This window comes from Heloderma suspectum, chromosome 4 (assembly GCF_057233095.1).
Source record: "Heloderma suspectum isolate Gila_16-S chromosome 4, 16-S_ref, whole genome shotgun sequence".
Classification (NCBI taxonomy): Eukaryota; Metazoa; Chordata; class Lepidosauria; order Squamata; family Helodermatidae; genus Heloderma; species Heloderma suspectum.
In genome coordinates this window covers 239,942,742-239,958,634 of record NC_139461.1, presented here as the reverse complement: position 1 = coordinate 239,958,634, position 15,893 = coordinate 239,942,742, and the positions used below count along the sequence as shown (strand labels likewise).

Below are 15,893 nucleotides of genomic sequence, written 5' to 3'. Positions count from 1 at the left end.
CCAGGCATAATTTCCACCTGGGTGTGGCTTGTCATGCCCTTCAAACCCAGGTGGCATGGCTTGTTGGAGGGGGAAACAACCCCCCCCAATAACCCATGGGCTGTTATAGGGTTAATGGAGGGTTGTTTCCCCCTTTCTCAATCCATGCCACCTAGGTTCAGATGACACAACAAGCCACATCTGGGTGGTGAGTACAGAAATAATGTGCCCCACAAGCACCATGATTTAAATAAGCCACAGTGGCTTATTTTGCCCGTGTGAACCAGGTCAGTGTGTTAGTGTGGCTGAGAATTGCACTGGCGCCATCATTTGTTAAATGGATACCCCCCCATTATACATGTGAACATTTAATTGGGCATTCAAAGTGATTTCAATCATTACATAAATGAATCACCATAAAATTGCTAAGTATCTATAAGAGGCCTAAGTAGCCTTCATCTTAAGTCTAGAATTAGGACTGGCTTTCATTCTAGCTTTCTTATTTTTCTGAGACACACCACAAAACAGCTGCTCTGATCCCACTTCCTGCCCTGTTATCTTTACTGCAAATATTTTGCAGTGAAAAGGACTAGTGGTGCTAGCCCTATACTGTAGCCTGATTTCTGATGTATTGTTTTATAGCTTTCTGTCTTAAACACATGCTCTTTCTTTTTCTCTTTCTCTTCTCCCCATCTCAAATGCTCTCCAACCCTCTCTCCCCTAAACCCATCTATTCTCCCCTGATGTTTCCTGTTGGCCCTAAGGCTGCCAAGCTTCCAATGTCCATAATCATTGTGGGAGTTGGACAGGCTGAATTTGATGGTAAGAACCTAATTTGTGTTAAATTACCTCCAGGAATTCAAATGCGACTTTCATATGCCCTAACTAAAAGGCTGATCCTCTGGTTTTGCTGTGTTGGCAGCTGTTATGACAGGGCTAATGCCAGAATAATGTAGCCACAATCTTATGATTAATCAGCAGCAAAACCAACAGCAGAATGTGTTCGTGTATAAATGCTAATGTGCAAGCGTTAATGTTCAGAGCACAAGTGTTAATGCAGCCACAGAGACACTAAGTCCCACAGCAGCACTGGCATCACCCACCAACCATGTTGGGCACCAGCAATGGCACTGCATTAGCCAGATGAAGAAGGTACCAATCAATATACCATGAAGAACCTCATGATATTGCCCAGCCCATTACACACATCCTACACACCATGCAAAATCAGGCAGTCAGAAAAAGACCACAGCATCCTGTAGTTTAGTATAGACTATCGTGGTATAGCAGCCAGCTAACAGAGCTAGTTGTACTCCCATTACCTTAAGTGATGCATCGTAGGAGCTTACCTGCACTCATGGGCTTGTTCTCAACAGGGACCCCTGGCTGCAGCCAGCATATACGGCCTGTATCCTCTGGGAGAGGGACACTCCTCTCTCCCAGAGGGACACTCCATCTGTCGTGTATGGGGGAGTTGTTTAGCCACTTACTCCTAATTGCAGGGGTACATCCTGTGGCTATGCGAGTTTGGGTGCTTCCTCTTTTTTTTGAGGGTTTAGGTACATTGTCCTGTTTAGAAGCCCCCCCCCCGTTGTGAGCCCCCCTCTCTTGCATACCTGTGTGGGGTGCCTTGTCCTTGCAGCCCCACTTGCAGCAGTGGAGTTGAGGCTCCTGGTGAGTATCCTTTTTGGAGTCTCAAGGCAGGTCACCTGTAAGCATTCTGAGAAGGAAAATGTTAACCATCAGCTCTTCATTTCTGTTTGTTCTCCCTTGTGTTGTGTATTTGTTGTTTGTATAGAATGCTCCCTTAGGGCAAAGTGCCCCCATCATCAAAGTTCTCCTCACCAAGAGCTTTTCTACATGAGGCATTTGTTGTGCGCTTGTCATTCCCTACTCACAGTTGTTTACGGGTTCTTTAGAGGACAACATGACTCTTCAGTTCTGCTTCTGTTTGCAAACAGCACTTTCCACAAGGTTTTTTAGAGCGAGGAAATGGGATATTATTTTTGATGGCGAAAGAAAGCGCAATTTCCTCTTGTGCATTGTCATTATTCTGCTATACCACAGTGCCACCCAGAGGTTATGTAGCAGAAAAGCAAGAAAGGAAATGCTCCTCATGTAGTTCTCAGATTTCAATTCTGCGACAAAACTGAAAGCAGATGCAGCAGATTAACAACCTCATGTAGAAAAGGCCCAAGTTCTCACTTGTGTGTACTTAGTTCTCTAGATATGGGGGTAAAGTAATGTAGGCCCACTTATTATAGAACATTTCTAAGTTTAGTGCCCTTGTTCCTAGCAGCCTTTCCATTTGCCCACAATGATTTTGGTGTTATGATGCATATGTAGTCACAAAGTTAACGCATATGTGGTCGTTCCCAGGTTTCCTTGAAAACATCCACGGAAGGAGGCCCCACCATCTCTTCCAGCATAGTTAAGATGTGCAAATGAATAAATACATACACACACTGGCAGGGGGGGGGGGGTATTCAACGTTTATCTTCTTATCCTCACTTTGTACTTGGGTTACACAGTTCATGGGGGGGGGGACACTGAAGAAAGCTGAGGAAGGAATCAGTGGATTTACATGTCTGCTGACAGGGATCTGAACACACATCAGACTTCATTTAATAACGCATGATGAACCAACTGCTGAATATGCTGAATTTAAGGCACTGCAAAGCCACCAATTACATATTTCATGCCTCATATTTGACAGTCTCCAGTACAAAGATCATTCCCTTGCTGGAAGTCTGCATAATGAAATTAACAGGTAAAATATAACATATTAATTATACCATCCATGCAGTGAACAATGAGAAGTGGGCATTGATAGGGCCATTAGCAGAGCAAGTTAACAGTATGAAAAAAGAGAACTGAATGTGTGGTTCCAGATTAACTCTCTGGGAGAAAACATTTGGGCCATTTTCTCAAATGGCCTTTTTCAGGTAATTGATCTGCCAATCATCCTTGGCACAGATGGGCTTTTAGAGCCTGGTGTAGTCTTTTTCCCTTGTTCATGCTGTGTGATTAACCCTTGTTTCTTCCATTCCCACTCCTTGCAATGGTACAGCTATGGTGGAGCTGGATGGAGATGACATCCGAATCTCATCGCGTGGAAAGATGGCTGAACGTGACATTGTCCAGGTATTTCAAAGGGAAATCTTCCTGCCATGTTGTCTGCCTGCCCCGCCACTTGCCAGCCTGAAGCTGTGTGCTGGTCATGATGCAGAACAGGCAACTGCTGAGGAGCTTCTGGCTTGGGATGGGTCAGTGGGAGCTTCTGTAGTACCTTCAGTGTGTGCGAATCCTAAGTGAAGGCCGGCATCAGCACCATCCACACTGCATTTTGCCTGACCATCTCAAGGCAGGAAGCTCTGAGTAAATTGTTCCCTAGCTCTGACTATTGGCCAATGAAAGTACTTTGAATACAGACCAATGCAGGAAATCAAGCAAGACAGAAGGTGGGAGGGGTGATAATCAGTGGTGTTGGTGCAACCAGGGCTTGCAGAGACCCAGTGCCTGCACATTTTTATTAGCAGGGGCGATTATGTCATCTGCCACCCCCTCAGAATTCCCTGTTCCCTCTGAGTTTAGTTGTGATCCTCACAGTAACTGAGGAAAAAGGAATTTTCCCAGCAACAATATATTTCTCCCAGTTGTAATGCAAAGTATTTTGGAGCTGGCTTGGCCTTGAATGGGCAGTTAAGACCCATTAGCTTTACAAAAGACCTGCTCTTGGCGGAGATGAAAACTACTAGAGCTGGTGTGTTGATATGGATCAACACAGCTGCCTGAAATGTTGTGCTCTCCTTGGGGGTGCAGCTGTGTAGACCGTCATGATGAGCACCTGCACTTCCAAATTTACCACTACACCACTGGTGAAAACTAGTGTCGGGGCAATAGTCCAGTGACTGAGCAAGCCTTTTCATTCAGAAGGTCTCAGTTCAGTGCCTGGCATCTCCAGTTTAAAAGGATCAGTCAGCAGGCGATATAAAAGACCTGAGCCCAGAGAGCTGCTGCTGATCAAAGTAGACTAAACACTGGGCTACGTGGTCAAATCGTCGCATCCTAGCAAATCCCTAACAGACTTGAGCCTCTATAGAAGAACCTCAGCTGGGGAGGTTTGGGCATGATCTCTGCTTGGTAAATGGCTTGAGTTTGCCACCTCTGATCTTCCTGTACTACTGAAATAATCTGCTGTCCTGCTTTTAATGGGTTGGAACCAGGATCTGCCTTCCGGGAGAGGAAGAGACCTTCTTCGAGAGGAAGGCCTCTTCTCACGGAAGGTCTCTCCCCCCAATTTGGGGGGATTCTCCCTCCACCCCCCACAGCTCACCCCATTCAGCAAGGTCTCCTGACTTTCTGTGTAGCATTTTCAGAGGGCTGGAGGGGCTGCCATGGGAAGGAGGGTGCAGGGAAGTCCACTTCTGTCAGCTCGGTTGATCCAGCATAAATCTGGATCCAGCCCGACGTCTCTGACATATTATTTGTTTCTCCCAGTTTGTCCCATTCCGAGATTATATTGACCGCACCGGAAACCACGTCCTGAGTATGGCACGGCTGGCTAAGGATGTGCTTGCTGAGATCCCAGACCAGTTCATCTCCTACATGAAGGGACGTGGCGTCAAACCCAACCCAGCACCACCTCCTTACACGCCCACAGGCCACACCCTTCAGACAGAAATCTGAAGATCAGGAGAGGAAAAGAGCACTTGAGACAGGGGCCTACAAAAAAATACAACTAACTCTCTTGTGTCAGCTATCAATTTTCCAGGGGCAGATGTCAAGTGATCACACCACAAAATGGAAAATCCACAGTGTACTCTTTTCCCCCCAAAATCCATTTTGGGAACTGGTTTCGGCGGTAATTCTAGCATATGCCAATATGTATAATTGGTAGGACATACCAGCCTTGAGATACAGCAACCTGGAGAATATGTGTGTGTGGGGGTTTAAATGGACAAGCCCAGTCACTGACAAGCTTCCTTATTTCCTTTTGGGGAGGTCACCAAGGTGAGAGGAGTCAGTCTGTTATAATGAAGCTTACGTCATTCATTTTGCATATGATATGTGTGATGGAGAAACAATTTCCCCAAATCTTCCAAGCATCTCTCCTCTTCCCCCTGTCCCTGCACCAGGAGTTTCTGGATGATTTTGGGGTTTTTCTAGCCCATGTATAGTCCATATGCCACCTCAAGTCTTTCCTCCTTGCTTTGTAATGGCTCAGCTTATGGACTGACCTGGCAGGCTGAATATTTTGTGGTCAAGTAACCGTGTGATGTCGTCTCTGATGCTGCTGGTGTTGCTGCTGGTCCTTGTTCTGCATCCTGTCCCTTAGTTGCTTAATCCCCCTTATTCTTCGTAAATCTACATTGGGAAATATTTGTGCGGGCCTGGATTGTTTGTTTGTTTGTTAGTTTACCTATATTAAGTCCCTTTTTTTCACTTCTGTGAAGTCCTGATTTTCAGCATATTGCCATCTAGATTTTAAAACCTGAAAGTACTGTGCAGGGCATTATTGAGACACTCTGAACAGGGGAGAAGAAAACAAAGGGTGGGCCTGATTGATATTATCACAGTTCTGCTCATCACGCATTAACAACCCATCTCCTCAGACAGGATAGTCTTGAAGTTTAGGCTTCATATATATCTTCATAGATGGATGTGGAAACTTTGATTCCCAGGGTTAAATAGAAATATGATCCATGGTTGTAGCTGCTTCACATTTCCTGTGTTGCACTTTTGTATATCCTTCTATCATTTTCAACCTTTGAAAACTGTATAGAAACTCCAGCCTGACCTCAATCGCAAAATTTCCATGAAGCACTAAAACTGGGATGGGTAACCTGTGGCCCTGAAGTGTTTTTGGACTCCCAACTCCCATGAGTGCCAGCCAGCATGGCCAATGGTCAGTGATAATGGGAGTTGTAGTCCCATGACATCTACATGGCCACTAATTCCTCACTCCTACTCTAAAGCAATCAGGCACAGAGTCTCAGCAATCCCCCACGTGGTCTCCTCTCCTTCCTGAAATGCTCCTCTCTAGGGCAGTTTGTTTCAGTTCATGCCCCTGTCCTATCCTACTGACTCACTCACACAATTCTCAGCCAAGCAGAACTTTCAGTCCCACCACTTCTAACACCAGAAATTCCAGACAAGTGGCCTTTTCAGATTCTTCACCCAAAGAGGTTGTCCCCCATTGCCAGTATCCAAACATCCTCCTTATTTGTTGTCCATATTGTTCCTCAACTTTCCCAGCCTAATTCCCTTACCCTTGTCATTAACCAACCACATTACCTGTGCATTCCACTCTCTCATGCATAACCAGCTCCTCCCACAAGAACATTGACTCCAAAATGGCCATCGATCAGCTGCCACTCTTGTGTGATGATACTTAAGCAGCTCCCAGAAGCTATGGATTAAGCTCTCGGAGAAAGTTAAGGGATAGAGGCGGAAACAATAAGACCAAGGCCAGTGAGTTCCTGCTGCAGGATTAACTGCCACAGTTGGAGCTTTGTAGGTGTTACTTATATTGGCCAACAAAAATATACTCCAGCCTCCTTTTTCAGGTTTTGATCCTGACTTGGCAAGGTATTAATCATGTGTTTAATGCATTTGTAAAAACTCAAACCACCTTCCCTCATTTTAACTGGTTGCTTTGGAAATGTTCTAGGAAGGTTGTTAATTTGGACAAGATCCAGTCTCAGGGAGCCAGCTGTCTGTCTCCTTCTGATTTGTTAGGGATCAGATTCACCAGCTCTAGGGGAGGATGAATCGCTAGCTGTAGCCTAGCAATTGCCCCAAGCAGTGTACTTCAGAGGTGATGGGGAAGCATACTGGGCAGTTGCTAAGCAATTTCCAAGTTCTTCCCCTAGATTGAATTTACCTGAATTTAGTTAAAAAAAATGTGACTAAGGTGGTAGTGCAATGTGAAGGGGAACTTTCTGCATCTGTGGGTTCCTTGGACTTTATATTCCTAACATCATCCAGCTCACTTTCTTCTTCCCTGATCTGTATGGGAAGAGGGAGTTGTGTTTTCCTAACCCTGGACCAGACAACATAGATCAAGACTTTGGACAGCTGGCCCATGGCAAGCCTGGCCCATGCTTTGCAAAACAGAAGCTTATTTGTTGGAAATCCATTTCCCAATGAAATAAGAGGAAGATTTCTACTGTAAACAGGGATACCAGTGGAATACTGCAAAGTTGTATGAATGCTTAGGGTGCTGTATGGTACGTAATTACAGGCATTCCTTTCTCCAAGTGGCTCTCTCTCCAACTTGTATAGCATTCAGGCAAAATTGAGACAAGATCCAGGCCACAGTCAGACCAAGGGGAAAGAGTCTATAGCTATGGGAGCAAAGATTGATTTACCCTTTACCTTCGTGACACCATCATGGATATGCAGCACTGCAAGGAGAAACGCAGTGAGGTTGTAGTCTCCTTTCTCACCACTTTAGCTACATTGAATCCAGGTTATGCCTGTCTAAATGGCCTTACTATTGCTGTGCCATTTGGCTCTTTGCACAGCAACATTAGAGATGCAGCCATGGTGGCTGGCTAGTTCATACATTCTCACAGAGCTAGTCAGCCAACATGTTTTATAATGCTCTCTAGAGCTCAGTGGTGGATTTCCTTTGGTGCTTGAGGAGCTCAGAGTATCTTCAGTTTTGATAGCGGATTGTAGCTGACACTCAGTTTCTCTTCCCAATCCAGATCCTCTGTTGATGCAGGTAAGCTGGTGTATTCTAACTCAGCAAGAGGTTCTCGGTTTGGGGATGGAATTGCTGTATGGAATTAGCCAGCCCGCATGCTGAATAGCCAAGACTCAGGGAGCAATCCTGAACTAGTTATATGATAAATGGGAGCTTTGCCATTGACTTTGCTTTGGGATGTGGCTTATACTCCAAAACTGCAACCTCATGAGCTATGGTCTTCCGAACTCCCAAAGGAAGAGAAGGCGTGAAAGTATTACTTCTCTGCCTCCTTTCTTAGTCTTAGCAGTATTCAGACATCTCCACCCTGCAAACACCACTCAAAGTCAGGAGCCTCCATAGAGGAGACAGAGGGAAGCCTATATAACACTGCTGCCCAGTTCTGAAGGAGCAGGGGTACTCCGCAGTGTTTCCCCATGTTAAATCCTACCCCATCTGTCTGTACATTGTTACATCATTGCAAGTGCAACTGGGAGGTGCTGTGTACCTGTGATTTTGTGTGCCACATCTTGTGTGTACAAGTGTATGTGTTGGGTGAAGCATGCCTGTTCCCAGTTATGTGCGTAGAAGAGCACGTTGGCTTACATCATGCAAATGTGTGTCCTGCTGTGCATGGATGAAACGTGCCGGTGAAATACAGGCATAAAGCGTGTGCTATGCATGTAAGATCAGATACTGAGTTGGGCATACCTGCTGAATCCCAGGCCCATAGACTAGCTCTCAGGTGGTGGTGGTGGTGGAGGAGGAGGAGGAGGCGGTGGAGGCGGAGGCAACAGGAATTCTCTAGGCAACCTCATATGAGAGCATGGAGAAAGGCTGTTGTGCATACAGTCTACTCCCCAAATCAAAACTTCCTCTGGCTTCTGATGTTTCTTACAGCCATGTTCTTGCCTACTGCATTTCCCCTCCCTATTCACAACTATTTTTATTTGCATGGCAATGACTTTTATCTCTTTTATGCTACTGTATTCTGCATCAAATGTCTAATGTAATATGGTTTCTATTGGATTGCCTTAAACTGAAATAAATGATTCCTTTTATTAAAGTGATGTGTGAGCTTTTATCTCATACCATGAATGGTTTATCAAAATTATCAGGGACCTCTAAATGGGGAAGGCGATCAAGAAAAGATGCATTCAGGACCGCTAAATGTCCTGAACATTGTTACATAAAATACATGAAGAAAAGGAAGCAGATAATGGAAGAATACTTCGAGAAACACATGATGACATGTTACCCTTTCTCTGCCTCCATGTGGCTGGATGGTATCCTTTATATATACATGCACAACACGTAATCTAGCAATAAATGCTACAGATCTTTACACTTGGACAAAACAAACAGAACATTTTATTTATTTATTTATTTATTTATTCCATTTCTATACCACCCAATAGCCGAAGCTCTCTGGGTGGTTCACAAAAAATAAAACTACAGAGTGCAGCATAAAAACAATATAAAATATAAAAGCTTAAAACCACAATATAGCAGTACAACCAGAATAAAACCTAGCAGCAATGCAGAGATTTAAAATACTGATTTAAAACACCAGAGCTAAAAGATTAAATGCTAAAATATTGGGAGAATAAAAAGGTCTTAACCTGGTGCTGGAAGAACAATGTAGGCACCAGGTCACCTTCCCAAGGGAGCTCATTCCACAATGGAGGACCACAACAGAAAAGGCCCTCTTCCTGGTAGCCACCTGCCTCACTTCCTTTGGTTGGGGCTCCTGGAGAAGGACCCCTGAGGATGATCTTAGAGTCCAGGCAGGCACATATGGGAGGAGGCGATCCTTCAGATAACCTGGCCCCAAGCCATTTAGGGCTTTCAATGTTAATACCAGCACTTTGAATCCAGCCCAGAAATGGACTGGCAGCCAGGGCAGCTGGAAAAGTACTGGCGTAATGTGATCTCTGTTGGCCAGTCCCTGTTAACAAACTTGCTGCCCTATTTTGGACTAGCTGAAGTTTCCAGACCATTTTCAACGGCAGCCCCACATATAACACACTGCAGTAAACCAGACAAGAGGTTATCAGAGCATAGATAACTGCAGCTAGGCTATCTCTGTCCAGGTAAGGACATAGTTGGTATAGCAGCCTAAGCTGATAAAAGGTGCTCCGTACCACTGCATTCTCCTGTGCTTCAAGTGACAGTTCTGGATCCAATAGCACCCCCAAAGTATGAACCTGAACCTTTAGGGGGAGTGCAACCTTCTCCAGAACAGGTTGAACATCACCTAGCAGGGCAGATGAACCACCCACTAACAGTACCTCTGTCTTGTCTTGTCTGGATTGAGTTTCAATTTATTGGCCCTCATCCAATCCATTACTGTGCCCAGGCACTAATTCAGAACAGCCACTGCCTCACCTGGGTTTGATGAGAAAGAGAGGTAGAGCTGGGTGTCATCCGCATATTGATGGCACCTCAGCCCACACCTCCGGATAACCTCCCCAGTGGTTTCATGTAGATCTTGTACAGCATAGGGGATAAAATAGGGCCCAGTGGCACCCTATGGCATAGCTGCCAAAGCACAGAGCAATAATCCCCCAGCACCACCTTCTGGAATCGGCCAACCAAGTAGGAGTGGAACCACTGCAGTGCAGTGCCTCCAACTCCCAACCTATGGAGTCCAACCTATCCAGAAAGATACCATGGCTGATGGTATCAAAAGCTACGGATAGGTCTAGGAGAATCAGCAGGGTCGCACTCCCCCTGTCCCTCTCCCGGCAGAGGTCATCCCATAGGGTGACCGAGGCAGTTTCCATTCCAAAACCAGGCCTGAAGCCCGATTGAAATGGATCTAGATAATCCGTTTCATTCAAGAGTGCCTGGAGCAGTCCTGCAACCACCCGCTCAAGCACCGTGCTCAAGAAGGGGATGTTGGCCACCGACCTATAATTGTTAACATCTTCCAGATCCAGGTTAGGCTTTTTCAGGAGTGGCCTGATTACCACCTCTTCTAAGGAGGCCAGCACCACTCCCTCAAGGAGAAATTTACAACCTCCTGGACCCAGCTGGACATCCCCTCCTTGTTTGATATAATAAGCCATGAAGGGCAAGGGTCGAGCACACAGGTGGTTGACCAGACTTGGCCGAGCACCTTGTCTGCATCCTCAGGCCTAAATAACTGAAACTCATCCAATAGAACTGAACCAGACGGTGCTCTGAACGCCTCTACCAATGGAACTGCATTAATTGTGGTGTCCAGTTCATGACGACTCTGAGCGACTTCATCTTCAAACTGCCCTGCAAACTTGTCACAGCATGCTACCGAGAGTTCCAGAGTCTCTCTCCCTGGCCCAGAATGTAACAGGCCATGAACCACTCAGGAAAGCTCCACTGGATGACACTGAGAAAATGCAGTGCTGGTGGAAAAGAACTGTCTCTTTGCCACCCTCACTGCCACAGAGTAGGCTCGATAATGAGCTCTAACCTATGTTCAGTCAGACTCAGCACGTGTTTTCCTCCACCTGCATTCTAGCTGTCTCCCCTTTTGCATATACATATTTATTAATATACACTTACAGTACAGTCTTACACATGTAAGCTCTACTAAGTTCAATGGGGTTTACTCATGGGAAAGTGTTATAGGATTGCAGCCTAAGTTAGATACAGATACAGGTTACATGATCAGTTCAAATGTCATGCACCAATTATTTTGTACACTAAATGATTTGGGATCTTTCACCATACACTTTAAAATCATCAGTGGTTTTTGTAATTAGTGTGGCATGTCTGGGACAACTGACACTGTGTACTGAATTCATGCAGGCTAATATGTAATTAACATTCAAAAGGACTGTGGCTGCTGACAAAGTGTTGTGTTCGTTTTCTGCTCTTCCTTGTTGAGCATTAAAAATTCCTCCCTTTCTCTGTTCCCGCTTTGCAAAATGCTAATTCATTCTGTTGGAAGCACACACACCATTGGCATTGGGAGGAGAGATGTTAGGCTCTGTGAAAGGCACGGGAGTGAAGCAAGGATACCAGTCCACAGAAGAATGGAAAGGACAGGAAACCATTGGTAAGGGCTATAAATGTCAAGTAATACATAATAAAGCAAAGCTCTTCTCTTAGCATTCTAAAAAACATACACTGTTTTCCTCCAATAGAGAGCTGAGGATTCCTAATCACATACTAATGGGAACTTAGTGTTTCATGTCTTTCATGATTTATTTAGTCAGCATTCAGAAAGATCAAGAGTTGCTTCCAACTACAGCAAAATGCCAGCCTCATGTTCCTGTACTCCATCAAGTATGATCTTTGCACAGTGCTTTAATTGGTCCCAGTCCAATTGGTTCCAATCCAATGGGCTTCAGGGGGAGCTTCATACATGTGGGCCTTCCCAGCCCTACCTTTGCATCTAGTAGGGTTCTGTAAAATGCTAATTCATTTAAGGACCCCCACACTCTCCAAAATCTAGAGATACTTCAGAAGTGTCCTCCAGTGCAGTGAAAGAAGCTCTTGCTGAGGAAAACAGAATGAGAGAGAGAGAGAGAGAGAGACCTAGTTTGCAGGTTATGGCCCTCCTTAGCCTTGAGGAGTTGCTGTGCATAAGTATGAATATTCAACCCAATGCTGGAGTTTGTCATTGCATGTGAACCTGACCTAACCCATGGTCTGTTGTAGGGTTATGCCAGTGTCGTTTAACTCACATAATCCTCCCCAGCCAGTTTCACACACAGTCACACACACACACACACCCTGGTGGGTGATTGAATATTCATACTGGTGGCCCAGGACAACTCCTCAAGGCTAAATTACCTAAATTAATGGGTTGTCATGACATGCGAACCAGCTGAGAGACAGAAAGACTATCCTTGTACTGAATGTCAGGAAAAACTTTGCTTCCTAGTAAAGAAGAACTGATAAGGGGGAATTCACAGAACCATCATTTCCCTCATTTATATGATATGTTGTAGTCATGTTCCAGACGTTTGAATGGTTAAATTCACAAGCAAGTTGCGGACCAACACTCAACTGACTGACCTAACAGCTTTCACAGTAAACAGAACTAGTTTAAATCCAGATGAAGAAGTTTTAATGATGTGTGGCTAGGGATGTACGAAAGTCACTTACCATTTCGTGGATCTGCTTCACGGTGGAGGGGGGAGGCGCTCCGTCCCTCCCCCTGGAATTCTCAACGGGGGGGGGGAGGCGCTCCATCCCTCCCTCCAGAGTCCTGCTCAGCCGGCTCCACTCTGCGGGGATTCTGCGGAGCCGCCAGCTGGCTCTGCCCACAGCCGGACATCCAGCCCCTAGGTATCAGGGACGTAAATGGCGGCTGCCGTAGCCGCCGCCGTTTGTGTCCCTGTAGTTAACCGTGATAGGCTACGTAAATATTTACGTAGCCTATCACGGCAAAGTAGGAAAAAAACGGCGTATGCAAATGGCGGCGGCTACAGCGGCCGCCATTTGTGTTCCTTATTTTTCGTTGTTTTAGTCTACGTAAATATTTACATAGGCTATTATGGCAGGAAAGAAAAGGGGAACACAAATAGCGTAGTGGGTGCTATTTGCGTTCCTTTTTTATTCGCTGTTTTAGCCTGCGTAAATATTTATGTAGGCTAAAACGGCCAATAAAAAAGGAATGCAAATAGCGCCCACTACGCTATTTGCGTTCCCCTTTTTTTCCGGCCATAATAGCCTATGTAAATATTTACGTACACTAAAACAGCAAAAAATAAGGAATGCAAATGGCGGCCGCTGTAGCCACCACCATTTGCGTATGCCATTTTTTTTTGTTTGTTTTACCCAGACGTGATAGGCTACGTAAGTCTTTACGTAGCCTATCACATCTGGGTAAAAAAAGAGACTAGACTGCAAATGGTGGTGACAGCAGCCGGTCGGAAGACCAGCCGCCGCTGGAGCTGCCACCGGAGCCGCCGCTGTCTGGAACATCCGCCCCAGGTAAGTCTCGTCCTGGGGAGGATCTGCGGGGGGGCGGGGGGGCAGGCCGTTCTGCCACGGATTTCGGGGGGCCGAATGCCAGTGCATTTGGCCTCACTGAAATCCGTGGCGGAATTCTCCGCCATCCCTATGTGTGGCCCAAAGCCAATCCCACTGAATTCAGTGATGCTTACTCCCAAGAGTGTGCCTAGGGCTGCAGCCTTAATCATCCCACCTGTGATTATACTCATTGTTCAGTGCTTTGCTTTCAAAGTAATATTCACAATAATAATGATGATATCAGTAAAAAATAATAGTAGACCTACATGACAGTCTTTGTTAGAGGGGTACACAAGCTAAGAATTCCAGCTTGCAGATACTATACTTATTTGTTGCATGTCCTGTAAGTCCCAAGAACATTTGCATCTGTGCCCAGAACTACTAGGGAAGATCAAAGCAGCAACACTTAGAAACAGCCTTTGACTTCTCTATACAAACCAGAATATCACAGGAGTCTGCAGCCAGGTGGTTAATTAATCACATAAAGTGCTAGAACAGGGCTCATTTTTCACCTGTCACCTTTCAAATCTGTCACCTGGGCAGGTGAACATCACAGCTGGCCAGGGCATGACTGATGAACAGGCAGCAGTGTTACACTATAGCAATGGAGACAGAAGCCAACCCCAAGGTAGCTAAGGACCTTCTGGGTGATGCCAAGCTTGACCTCAGGACCAGTCACTGAAACAGCTGATACATGTCCAGGGAGCTCCCTTCTGGAAACCATAAGGTGGTGGCACAGGTGCAGGGGAGCAAGGAGTTCTTTCTGGCATGGAGGGAGCATGGCTAAGGACCTCAGTGGAATGTCTTTGAGGATGTCCACAGTGGTGTGCATGGGCTCAATGCTAAAGAGAAAGTGGAGGACTCTTGCAGTCAAGGAGGAAGTGGGCAGGACAGCAGTCAAGGGTAGACATGGCCAGGCACCTGCTGAGGGCCCATACCTTGCCCACTGACAAGAGCCCGCTGGACTTGCTTCTCCTCTTCACCATTGTAACCTGCTTCTTCACCTGCTTCTCCCTTTGGACCAGACAGTGGTGGTGATGAGAAGGAAGAGCTGCAGATGCTGTTGTCTGCTTGCTCCCTGGCTCTCTGCCTGTCAAGCAAGCAAGTGGGAGCAGTGATGAGAAAGAGGATGAGGAGCAAAAGCAGCTGGTGACAGCAGTGGTGAGAAGGTAGACTCACTGAGGGAGGGGGTCCATTGAGAGTATCCTGCCCAAGGGCGCTCGAAAATCTGGAGACAGCAAATGCTGTCTGGCAAGCGCCAGTGGGAATCAGAGCCACAGTTCAGCATAAGAGTCCATGGAAGGACGGGGAGCAACCCAACCAACCTACCACCCACAGTCAGAGGATAGTTCAACTCTGCTTTGGTTCCACTCTTTCTACACCTGGTAGTAAATGAGCTCAAGCAAGTATTGTCACAGGTCTGTGGCCATTTTTTTATTTTTGAGTGGTACAAGAACAAGCCTTGTATATGCGATGCATTTGTGCCTGTCCTCCTTTCCTTCTGAAGTGGGAGAGAAAGCGATGGAGAAGTCAATCAATCAGGTTGCTGCCGGCTGACGTCAAGCAAATTCCTGCAGAGTTTTTGGGGTTTTTTTAATAGCCCTGTTCAGCTCTTGTGCTCACTAGTTGGCATTCAGATTTATTATTCATGCTGAACAGAAGGGTTTGTATCAGAATCATCCATCTTGCTGGAGAAATTGGTTTGTATTTATGTTTCATTAGAATCTCTCAGTGATTACGAGTATTGAGACAACCACTGGGGGTTGGAGTAAGAACAGCTTAGAGAGGAAGGACAACATGGATCAGAGTTAATATTTTTAAGTACCAGCAGCCTGTGTCCATATAAAAGGGAAAAATATGAAAAGCCACTGGAGAGAGGCACCATAAAAAAAATTAATCTAAGGTGCTGCTTTTTGCTTAGACTTTCTATTTGCATTTTTATAACTGAGTCTTCATAACCGCCAGCGAGCCAGCTGCTCTTTTCTCAAATGCAACAGTGACATCTAGAGGCCACAGACCTCTATGCTTTCTTTTTCTCCATACAGTGGACACCCAGATAGCATGCAAAATCCATGTAGATTTTACAGGAGGGACCCATGAATAGAAGGCTAAACTGCTCCTACCAATGGGCGCAACTGTGTAAGCGGTGCTGTGATAGTGGTATTTTATGGTCTTTGTTTTTACTGGTCTGTTTCCTTAGATTTGTAATATGACTATGGAAAAAATTGGTCAGAAATATAATAAAGGAATAAAA

The 15,893-nt window shown here is 45.6% G+C and overlaps 1 protein-coding gene across 2 annotated transcripts in view; it reads left to right on the top strand.

The window, feature by feature from the left end:
* The window catches only part of LOC146348344 (copine-5), a 191,247-nt gene extending 186,579 nt beyond the window's left edge, over positions 1-4,668 (top strand). For both annotated transcript variants that reach the window (XM_084848305.1, XM_084848306.1), the window contains 3 exons: positions 744-801; positions 3,050-3,123; positions 4,480-4,668. In XM_084848305.1, the coding sequence (XP_084704431.1) occupies positions 744-801; positions 3,050-3,123; positions 4,480-4,668 (321 nt within the window). The remainder of the gene's footprint in view (positions 1-743; positions 802-3,049; positions 3,124-4,479) is intronic.
* The last annotated feature ends 11,225 nt before the right edge of the window (positions 4,669-15,893 follow it).